Genomic DNA, 11,919 nt, shown 5'->3' with positions numbered 1-11,919 from the left:
CTAAACTTCTGCATTTGAGAATAATAATTCTCTTGACAAATCTAGTTATTGACACAGCATACTAATAATCTACAAGAAACTAGCTGGGAAGTGGTGAGGTGAGGAGTAGTTAATACCAACAGATTCTTAGCACGTGGGCATCTGTATGATCACCTTCCCCAACCTGTATCAGCTTGAACTATTAGGTAAGCCAAGAATAAATTGCTCTCATTGCCCCACTACCAGGAATTGGCGAGAGCTGAGGAGATACAGAAGATTTATCATGAATGTTTTAATGTTTCTATAATTAATTAGTCTGCTAAGAATCATTTAGATCATGGTAGGACACAAATGGAATAAATAGATAAGTATTGGCTTGCCGTAACAATGAGTGCTGCAGTTACTGCTTTAACCAAATTCCCTACTTTTAACAGAAACATTTTGCAGATAAAGGAAGTTGAATTGCTGAACATTTTGCAGATGAAGAAAGTTGAAACATAATTATAAACAGCAACACAAACTTATAATGCCTAGGATCATTAATTGTTAGAACAATTAATCAGTGGAACAACTTGCTTCCAGAAGTTGTGAATGCTCCAACACTGAAAGTTTTTAAAAAGATGTTGGATAACCATTTGTCTGAAGTGTTGTAGGGTTTCCTGCTTAGGCAGGGGGTTGGACTAGAAAACCTCCAAGGTCCCTTCCAGCTCCTCTCTTCTAATTCTAATTCTAATTCTAATTCAGTGCAGATTAGAGACCTACATGGATAAGGATATGTTAGATGTCCAGGCTAGCTGTAGAAAAGGTTGAGGAACAGAGACATTACTGCTGATGCATGTTAGAGGGGAGGGGAGGGGAGGAGAGAGAAGCTTCATTGATTATGGAGAGGCTTTTGATTGTGTTGACCATGTCAAGCTATGAAATACCTTCAGGAAAATTGGAAGGCATGTTCAGGAAAAGAAGCCATGTCAAAGGCTTCCTCTACTAGGATAACAAGTAAAGATTTTTTTTTATTTAAACTTGACTATATTAGTAACTAAAACTATTAGTTGTTTAAAGTCCAGAACATAAGAGAGCAATGTAAAAATTTGATCTAAACAATACATATTCAATAGTACTCAAGATAACAAAAAAGCTAATACGTATTTATAAAAGCCTTCCAAACTTACTGGGTGTCCTTGCAGCATGCTGTAATGTGCTCTTATACAAAATGGGTAACTGCGTTCTTGCTGAAAGCACTGCATTTCAAGAACAACATATTCACCATGTGCTGCAATCTGGAAAAAAAAAGCCATTATCATTAAATGTATTCAGTTACAAGCAATACAATTAAGGACAAAAATTAAACCAGAAATTAGTTTAATTTATTGATATATTAAATATATTAGTTAAGTTTAGTCAATGTAATTATTCCTAAATAATTATTGTTCTCCTTCTATTATATTAAAAATATTTGGTGGCAAACTTTTGGAATGTTTCTTGCTTTGGAACTCTTTCCATGGGATGCCCTCTTTTCCAACTGCTTTTTTAAAAATCTGACAGATAAATGCAATGGTGAAAAAAACGTTCAGTAATTTGTTCTTACATCCCGAAACAACAAACTATTTCTGATCCTGGCTTCCACTGATCAACTTACTATAGTTAATTGCAATGAATGAAAATTCCTGTTTGCATAGAATAGCATAGCAATTTGAAGTTAATTTAAAGTAGAAAATAAATGTTTCTGGTCACCTCTGGAATTTTATTAAAAGAGGACAGAATGAAGTGTTTGGAGCTTTCTGTAGATTGTATAATGCTAAATCATATCTGAATATATTAAATGAATATAAAATAGACCTTCTGTATAGGATAGGAAAGAATATTATGTATATGTTTCTTCATCAATTTATTAGTTTTCCAGATGCAGATTATTTATTATGCTTCTTGGAATTATTAGTACAGCAATTATTATACAATTACCTGATTTCTTTTATGATGGTGCAACTACTTTCTAGTTTCAGAAATAACTAGAATAACTACCGTATATACTCGAGTATAAGCCGAGTTTTTCAGCCCATTTTTTGTGCTGAAAAAACCCCCGTTGGCTTATACTCGAGTCAGATTCCCCTCTGAAAAAAAAATGGTGTGGAGCTGCGGAGATGGGCAGGCGCTTCCCTGCTTCCGTGTTTCCTTTGCAACTTGTAAGCATGGGGGTAATCAGAAGCAGAAAAGTTCTTGCATGAGGATATATTGTTTTTTCTTTTTTTAACTGTTTTTAGGGGGGGGAAAGACCCACCGTGATGTGAGAATGCTCAGACACGAAATCTATCCGCCCGAAAAATAAGTGTGTGTGTGTGTGGGGGGGGATTTTAACAGAGGGAAGATGTAGGGAGAAGGCAAAAGCGACGGAAGATCCTTCAGGGGAAACTGAGGGGGAGACTCACCCTTGGTCCAGATGAGCCCCCTTCCCCGCCCCTAAGGAAGCAGAGGCAGCCAGCAAGGGCAGGCAAGCCCCACTTCACAGACTCTGTCCGTCCTCACTCCCACCCAAAGCCACGAAGTCCCCCAATCGCGCAGCCCAGAATCGCCCTCCCTCAGGGGGCAGCAACGACGCCCGGTTTTCCCGAGACAAGAAGCTCCGCCGTGCAATGAAAGCGCCCTGGCTCTAGGCTCGCGGGCTCAGAAAACAACGCGAGCCGAGGCCGCTCGCTCGGCTTCTCCAACATCGGCACCGCCCTGTTCTATGTGCTGGGCCCGGCAAGTCCGAGCAGCCAGCGTGTGGAGCAGGATGGCGCCGGAGATCGTTGGCTGCCTCTTTTGCAGCACGAGAGGCCTCCCCCGGCTGGCCAGCTGCTCTCCTCCTTCTCTGCCTGTTTGTTCTGTGTGACCGAGGAGGAGGAGACCGGCCGGCTGGTTGGGGTAGGCTTTCTGCGCCAAGGAGGCGGCTGCTGGTGTCCGGCTTTCTCCACTTCTCCGGCGCGGCCCTGTTCTTTACTTGGGCAGCCGGGCGCCCACAACGGCACCCACGGCGGCAACAGGCAGTTCCGCTTTGCCTTTCCCTTCCCGAGGCGACACGGGACTGGGGCCGCCACCGGCGGCAGCAACTCCCGACAGCCCCAGCCGGACACCTGAACAGAGCCCGGGCGGAACTGCCTGTTGCCGCCGTGGGCGCCGTTGCGGGCGCCCGGCTGCCCAAGTAAAGAACGGCCACACCGGACCATCGGAGAAGCGGAGCAAAGCCGGACACCAGCAGCCGCCTCCCTCGGCGCAGAAAGCCTCCCCCAACCAGCTGGCCGGTCTCCTCCTCCTCGGTCACACAGAACAAACAGGCAGAGAAGGAGGAGAGCAGCTGGCCAGCGGGGAGGCCTCCCGTGCTGCGAAAGAGGCAGCCAATGATCTCCGGCGCCGTCCCTGCTCCACGCGCTGGCTGCTCGGACTTGCCGGGCCCGGCACATAGAACAGGGCGGTGCCGGATGTTGGAGAAGCCGAGCGGAGCCGAAGCAACCTCGGCTCGCGTTGTTTTCTGAGCCCACGAGCCTAGAGCCAGGGCTCTTTCATTGCACGGCGGAGCTTCTTGTCTCGGGAAAAACCGGCGTCGTTGCTGCCCCTGAGGGGAGGGCGATTCTGGGCTGCGCGATTGGGGGACTTCGTGGCTTTGGGTGGGTGGGTGGGTGGGAGTGAGGACAGACGGAGTCTGTGAAGCGGGGCTTGCCTGCCCTTGCTGGCTGCCTCTGCTTCCTTAGGGGCGGGAAGGGGGCTCATCTGGACCAAGGGTGAGTCTCCCCTCAGTTTCCCCTGAAGGATCTTCCGTCGCTTTTGCCTTCTCCCTACATCTCCGCTCAGGTGTCCGGCTGGGGCTGTCGGGAGTTGCTGCCGCCAGTGCGGCTCCGGTCCCGCGTTGCCTTGGGAAGGGTGGGGCAAAACCAGGAGCTGCTGAGCCTGAGCCTCCGGTGCCGCTGCCGCTGTTGCAAAGCGCTGCCGCGGCTCTTCCTTTTGCCTTTCCTTCCCGAGGCGACGCGGGACTGGGGCCGCGCCGGCGGTAGCGACTCCTGACTCAGGGGCCTCCGAGGGAGGGGAAGAGAGTGACTCCTGCCTCCCGCTGTCATCATCATCTTCTTCTTTTGGGTTAGTGAATCAATTAAACCTTTCATGATAGTGAGATCGTTTCCCAAATTAATTATTTTTATTTTTGAAATTTACCAGTAGCTGCTGCATTTCCCACCCTTGGCTTATACTCGAGTCAATAAGTTTTCCCAGTTTTTTGTGTAAAATTAGGTGCCTCGGCTTATATTCGGTCCGACTTATACCCGAGTATATCGTATATACGTAGTTTGAATGGCAAGCAAAAATCAGTGGCTTAATACATTTATAGATTGAAAATGATGCGTGTATGGTTTATTTTTGTGTTCCTGTAAAATTTGTATAAGATGTGTTTATGTGTATGTTATGTTAGAAAAACATTAACAAAAAAATTTACCTTTTCAAGGATGTCATATTTTGCAAGCTCAAACTCTTTAGGAAAATATGGAACATATTCATCGTTATCTGAATACCATCTGGAATTTTAAAAAAGTCAGATTTTTATTTGTTGCTGAATACTGATAAGACCATTGGAAATAATCAGAAGGCTAATGGAAATAATGAGATTTAACTTTTTCAAAGCCAGTGACAGAGGGCTCTAGTGCTACTCTCCAAAACTGTGCTACATGTTGTCAAGGTGAAGTTAATTTTCTTCAGGCTCAGCTGTGGTAAGCTTCCCATTGATAACTGAGAACACAGGAGATCTGACAAGCTAGGAAATGGTGCAGTTCCTACTGACCAGAGCTCACCAATTTCCACTTCCAGAGTTTTTGGTTCTCTCCATTCTCCATAGCAATTAAGCCCTTAGAGTTGCATGGTAATTCTGGTAGACAGGTAGTCCTCAACTTATGACCACCATTGAGTCCAAACTTTATGTTGTTAAATGAGACATTTGTTATGTGAATTTTACCCCAATTTATGAACTTTCTTGCCACAGTTGTTAAGTGAATCATGCAGTTGTTGAGTTAGTAACATGGTTGTTAAGTGAATCTGGCTTCCCATTGATTTTGCTTGTCAAAAGATTGTAAAAAGTGATCACATGACCTTGGGACACAACGATCATAAGTATGAGCCAGCTGCTAAGCATCTGAATTTTGATTACATGATCATGGTGATACTACAAAGGTCGTAAGTGTGAAAAATGGTCATAAGTCACTTTTTCCAATGTCATTGTAACTTTGAACTGTCACTAAACGAACTGTTATAAGTTGAGGACTACAGCTTTGTAGCTAATTACCTGCACTTTTAAAAACCTGTCTGTTACAATAACTATGATGCAAGTGGGGGGGGGGGAAACAAACATCATAGTCATTTATAACAATTTAATACTCCCTCATTGGTTAGATTTGTGTCCATCACCCAGAATTGTTAGGAATCAGGCAACACGCAAGCTTAACAATAACAATAGAGGGGAAGCTTTTAGGCTTTGGTCAGTTTATCAGAATATTCCCAATGGCTGAGAGAGGACATCTAATGATCCAATTGGCACCCTCCATTATTTTACTTCAATACGCATGATCCCCAATTAGCATGAAGTCTAATAAATCTTGAGTTTACTGGGTACAATCATAAACATAACAAAAACCCTAGTCCTGATCCCTTCCACTGACATCATCATATTAGTCTTACACTTTATATGGCCTTTTGCTGCTAAAAAAAAAGATTTAACAATAAACATACTAGAATATTCTGCATATAATGCACTGAATTCTCCTATCCCCAAAAGATTTCCATGGAGAACTTGGTTTCATTTTTAAGCAAACATGATACATAAAGGAATTACCTTAGTTTTTCTAAGTTTCTGCGGTCATCCAATTTATGCTTGTGATTCTCCTCAGAAACATCTTTTTCCTTAGGTCTGTCATCATCGCCACTCGTTAAAGTCATCTGCGTACCTATTTGTCATGCAATATTTACTTTATATCTATTAGCTTGAATGAGTACATAAGAAATATAACCAGAAGATGCTCTAAAAGCTTAGGAAGATGGATTACCGGGGCCAATCTTAACATCTGGCACAGTAAGACAGCATTTCAGCCACAAAGGACACTAATTTTTTTTCTGGTTTAAAGTAATTTTGGACTGTTCATGAAGAGAATAGGGTGCTTATGATGCTGCTGTGACAGAGTGAAGGGTGCCATATGAGGTTTTTGCTTCTTGTGGCAAAATGTCTTAGACCGGGAAGATTTTATTGAAATTCTAACTTCATATCCTCATATACAATAATGGGGAGATTACCTATCTGCCACACAGTTTAGTACTTTTAGGTTACTGGTATAGATGGAAATTCTTTTGAATAAAATGTATCTAATTCAAAAGAAGCTTTCTTACCTGTTTTAAAGGGCAGAGTTTGGGATAGCTCATAGTTCTCACATTGCAGAAGTTTTTTTTCTTTGATGGAATCCCATATGAAATCAACATTTACTATAGGCAGCTCATACTTCTGGATGGTTTTCAGATTTCTGGGGCTGAGTGCATTAGCATCTTCAGTGACAACATGAGTGCACTAAAATTACATTAAGACTTAATTCATCACATGGAGCATAACCCTTACTGACCCATGCTTCTACAAAACCAGGTTCCACATGTTGTTTTTAAATAATTAGACGTATTTTTAACATACTTTCTTTCTCACTGACAATCTGTTTAATCATTTACAGAATTTTAATGCATCTCTTTATCTGTCTGTTTCTTAGAAAAAAGTAAATTCTTCCTTGAATCATATTTGAAGGTTTCTTACCAAAGTATTAAAGTGATTAATTCACCTTTGTTTTCTCTTCCTTAGTTTTGGGAGGAATTTATTTACGAAATAAATCTTATAACCCAAAATATATGTTTTAAATTTCAGCTTTTCTAGTAGATGTCCTTATTTAAAAATGTGTATCAAAATACCTAATTTATAGCGTCGATAACTTTTTTAAAATACTTTTCTCATAACAGGTAGAATACAAAGAGATTTTACATTTCCTATGGAACTCCTACAAAAATTCAAATTTCTTCATTTCTGTAACAGTAAATCATGGCGTGCTATTATACCAGAACAGGCTGAGTTGTGTTTTCCCTTGTTGCCTACAATTCTAGATACTGCAGCCTTGACATCCCAGAAGCAGTAAGTTGTGTCTGTGACATAAAATCTACTCTATAACAGAAAAGACATGGGGCTTAAACTAAATCAGTCATAATTAGCATTAGTTTAAGTAAATATTTTTTTCTGTTTATCCAACTGTGATTAATTCTATACTGAACTTTTTTCTTGAATTTGCTGCTCTCCCTACCAAAGACCCAAAGATGTAAGGCTAAACATACCTGTTGATTTAATCCAAATGCAATCTGCCCACCATTTTCCTTGATGGACATCTTCAGTCTGTTCTTTTCTATAATTTTTAACTTTTTGATTTTCAGAAAGAATATACAGCTGGCAAAAATTGCAACTGCCATCCTGCAAAGCAAATTTCAAATCAGAATAGTTCCAGCAAGATTTTTTAAAAATTACTTTGGGCCATGATGGGAGTTGAAGTCCACAAGTCTTTAAGCTGTCAAGTTTGAAGACCCTTAAGCTAGCTGGTAGCATTATTATCATTTAGTTGGGGAGAACTCCCTTTACTTGATCTAAAGGTTCAGTATGTAAAGGAAAATTGGTTGGAATTGTTAATTGTTAGATTAGTTGTCAGGATGGCATGACTAGTTTTAATCCATTTTTTCACTCCTACATGAAGATGCAAAGGACTGAAACTGTGAGTTTCTGCATTCAAAGCACAACTTCTATTTAACTGGTTTGTTTTCTGTATTAGTTTTTTAGCCTAAACTGTTATCATGGTTTGATGTTAGTTTTTATATCTGTACTTTTCAGATTCCATTGTTGTATAATGATTTGTATCTTACTAGCAGGCAGGAGGAATAAATAAATAAAGCAATAAATTGATTCCATTTCCAGAGAGTTAAAGAATAACAACAGTAAAAAACAAAAGAAAATGTGAAAGTACATTAAAATAGAGGCTTGGCTTACATCCTGGGATAAATTAGGATATCATTATCTATAGTTTACTGAATTAAGCACAAATGAATTAACAAATTTGAACAAGACAATGGGTTTTTTTCAGCTTTGTGTCATTTATGAATCCAACAGAAAAGCTTTAGGGAACAAACTTGTGAGGAAAATTAAACAAATACTAGATAGTTAAATTTCTAGATAATATTCCCTTTCCAATATTGCTATAGTCCAGAAGTGAATGTCTAACAAGTTAAGCAATCTGAATTAGTTAGCAACAATATCAGTTGGAAATCCAGTACATTTTAACAGTGAAATGAAGTAGATTTCAAGAGTCATTTAAAAACTGATTAATAAGAGCAAACATTACACGCCTTAGGACAAAGTTCTATAAGTGTATTACACAGTGAATCTCCCGTCTTCAGAATTCAGTTATTTCTAATATTTTCAAATGTTCTAAATTTCATTGGTACAATGCCTAGGACAATCACTACTAATTCTAGTGCCACTTATTTTTGAGTAATCATACTATATTATTTCTGAAAGCAAATCTTATTTACTCAGAAGTCATAATGAGTGTAACACTTTAAGGTAAATGTGTATCTTTAGGATTGCTACCTGAAGGGGGGAAAATTGTAGATGAAAATATCACAGAATACACTTTAAGGCAGGGGTCTCCAACCGTGGCAACTTTAAGACTTGTGGACTTCAATTCCCAGAATTTCCCAGGCAGCTTTGCTGGCTGAGGAATTCTGGGAGTTGAAGTCCACAGGTCTTAAAGTTGCCAAGGTTGGAGACCCCTGCTTTAAGGGACACTTTAAGTAATGTTATGAAAATGCAATATGGTTTATTTGGTCCAGCTCTTTGTTAGCATACAAAATACTATCATGTTGCCATACTTGTGCCAATAACTAAAGTACTTTAGGGGAGGGGAAAAAAGGAGGGGAAGTGGGTGTTTCACCAATATATACTTAACAGTGTTTTTCACACAATGAAGGCCTGAGCCAAAATTAATTTAATGTCATTTTGTAGAGATTTTTTTTGGGGGGGGCGGGGGGGATGTCAGCATGTACAATAGAACAGTTCAAAGCTCATTATAAGATTATTAGAACATTTATGTTAACTAAAGTTATACAAAAATTAGTGTTATGCAAAACCAGGTATTCTGATTTAATTATTGCAAAAGGCTACAGTGGATTAATGCAAACATGAAAATAGATGTAAAATAACTGTTGACTAGGGGAATTGATTGTACATTTTGCGGTTCCTAATAAAATTTCTTTGTTGCACTGACACTGCAGTATATACAGTATGTTTTTCAATGTAGGTAACAAGTATGTATATTATTTAGTATTAATACAGAGGTGCCTCTTAATTTAATTCACATTCTTTTTATTTATAATTCTCATATCATATACTTTATTAATGAAAGATTCTGGTAACCAACTATAAGAAAAACTAACACAATCCGAAAAGGAACAAGATCCTTTCACCTTATGTAGTGCTGTTCCCAGTCTTAATTAGTTCTTTTAATGTCTATAGATCACGTATGCATTCTGCATGAACTTTCCTCTGCCTAGTTCTGTAAAATTCCTGCTTATCATTCCACTATTGAAGACACGGGGTCCTACAGCTGCAAAATTATCAAACAAAACATCACGTTTCAGCAAATTATGAGATTCAGTTAAAATGCCCTTCCCCCTGTAGGGATTCATCTGAAAATCCAAACGAGAGTGAGATTTAAAAAGCTACTTGCCTGCTGGATGCTTTATTCCAATTTCGCAGCAGAGACTTCCTGGTTCCTTTACCTCAAGGGAAGTTCAAACCAAGTTATTTTAGGTTTCGAAAGGGAGGGCGCTACACTCAGCTTTACGGAAGCAAAGCCACCAATAAAATTGTTCCAGGTTGCGAATCAACAACAAACTTAAAAAAAAAAAAAGCGTGCGCCCTCTCATGAGCTATATGGATATTTCATTTTTCCTACCCTGTAAAGCCGGAGGGGAGGGGGCGGAAACCTGTGGCAAAATTAATACATAGTCAGAGCATCCCTACTCTGTTAATTTTATCCTTAATTAGCTGCATTTAGTATGGTCCTAGCAGGGGTCTTCAAACTTGACAGCTTTAAGATTTGTGGACTTCAACTCCCAGAATTCCTCCTCCAGTCAGGCTAGCTCAGAAATTCTGGGAGTTGAAGTTCACGAGTCTTAAACTTGCCAAGTTTGAAGACCCTTGTCCTAGATGGAAGCTAATTTGTTGCAAGAAGTTTTAGTAGAAGGGAAAAATGCAAGTTAAAACCCCTCTGTCAAATCTGGCTGAATCATCTGGCTTAATTTTTAGACTTCTTGATTTCTTCTCCATTCTTCGTCCTCTTTTTTACTTTGGCTATCTTACATTTTAATGAAAGCATTGGTCTACAGTGGAGATTGGCCAATAGTAAAATATTTCATAAAAGTGATACCTTACCCTGATAAAGTAATTCTCTCATGTTCTGAATTTGTATGACACACAGATCTATAAATATCATCTAAGTTTATTTCAAACAATACTATAAATACTATACAATGAAATGCAGCTGGTTACATTTGTGGTACTCTGTATTATGCCAACACAGCCATAGTATGAAATTGAATTTTGTTCATTCTGAAAAATCTCTCAGGGGAATAGTAAGAAGAATAACAATATTCTGTCAATATTGCAAATAATTGTTTGTTTGTATTAAGGTACCATTTTGATCAGATTTCAAAGATTAGGATTGCCAGATCTAAGTTGCAAATATCCAGATGACCAAGAGATTGCAGCAAAGAAATAAATAAAGCTCTGCTGCCATCTAATGATTCTCTGGAGTTTTGTTATGGAGATTTGAGAGGCACATAAAGCAGAATGAAATTTGACCTACCAGAAACATGATTCTGGATAAGGCTCACATCTGTATGATTCAAAGAATGAGACTTTTATTTTGATTTTTTAATCATGCCTCTATTACTTTACAAGTAACTTAAGCCAGCGAACATACATAATGCTTCTTCCTTCTCCTACAATCACCTTGTGATGTAGGTTGGGTTGAGAGAAAATAACCAGTCCAAAGTCATCCAGCCAGCTTTCATCTCTAATATGGGACTAGGATTCAAATCTCCTGCTTTCTAGACTAGTGACCTATCCACTAGACCAGGGGTCTTCAAACTTGACAGCTTTAAGACTTGTGGACTTCAACTCCCAGAATTCCTTCTCCAGTCATGTTAGCTCCGGAATTCTGGGAGTTGAAGTCCACAAGTCTTAAACTTACCAAGTTTGAAGTTCCTTGCACTAGACCAAACTAGTTCTCTTTTTAAAGTTATTCCAAGGGTATACTTGCCAGGTAGAAAGACAGTGTTCAAAGCAAATAAGTAGTATATGTTTGGAAAACCATAGTCACTGTATTTAATTTTGTATTATTTTCACCATTATTGTTTACAATTCCCACTGCTACCTCCAGATTCATTCTTGCACTCATAATCCCCACTGTTGCACTCCCAGTTTAGCATGGGGCTGATAAGAACTTGATCTCTCAAAATGACACCATAGAGTACTGCACACCAGAACAACTAGACACAAGGACGGTTTTTCCCCTGAACGCCATCACTCTGCAAAACAAATAATTCCCTCAACACTGTCCAACTATTTACAAAGTCTGCACTACTGTTACTATTAATCTTCTCATCATTCCTATCACCCATCTCCTCCCACTTGTCACAGTATGACTGTAACCTTGTTGCTTGTATCCTTATGATTTTTATTGACTGTTTCCTAGTATGATTTGATTGCTTATGGTACCCTATGACTATCATTAAGTGTTTACCTTATGATTTATTTATTTATTATTTTGTCAAGCAATTATAAGATAACAGGTATAAGTA

At 39.4% G+C, this 11,919-nt stretch overlaps 1 protein-coding gene across 1 annotated transcript in view; it reads right to left on the bottom strand.

The window, feature by feature from the left end:
• The window catches only part of PARP4 (poly(ADP-ribose) polymerase family member 4), a 53,601-nt gene extending 43,961 nt beyond the window's left edge, over nucleotides 1-9,640 (bottom strand). Inside the window, exons 1-6 of the mRNA XM_087967487.1 lie at nucleotides 9,520-9,640; nucleotides 7,345-7,477; nucleotides 6,370-6,544; nucleotides 5,822-5,933; nucleotides 4,436-4,514; nucleotides 1,149-1,256 (exon numbers count right to left, since the gene is read on the bottom strand). Coding sequence (XP_087823613.1) covers nucleotides 1,149-1,256; nucleotides 4,436-4,514; nucleotides 5,822-5,933; nucleotides 6,370-6,544; nucleotides 7,345-7,476 — 606 coding nt within the window. The 5' untranslated portion in view covers nucleotide 7,477; nucleotides 9,520-9,640. The remainder of the gene's footprint in view (nucleotides 1-1,148; nucleotides 1,257-4,435; nucleotides 4,515-5,821; nucleotides 5,934-6,369; nucleotides 6,545-7,344; nucleotides 7,478-9,519) is intronic.
• Between the last annotated feature and the right edge of the window lie 2,279 nt (nucleotides 9,641-11,919).

The sequence above is a fragment of the Notechis scutatus genome, chromosome 5, assembly GCF_049901735.1.
Source record: "Notechis scutatus isolate UNSWTSFEM ecotype Mainland chromosome 5, rNotScu1.2, whole genome shotgun sequence".
In the NCBI taxonomy this organism is placed as follows: Eukaryota; Metazoa; Chordata; class Lepidosauria; order Squamata; family Elapidae; genus Notechis; species Notechis scutatus.
This window is presented reverse-complemented; position numbering and strand designations above follow the sequence as displayed.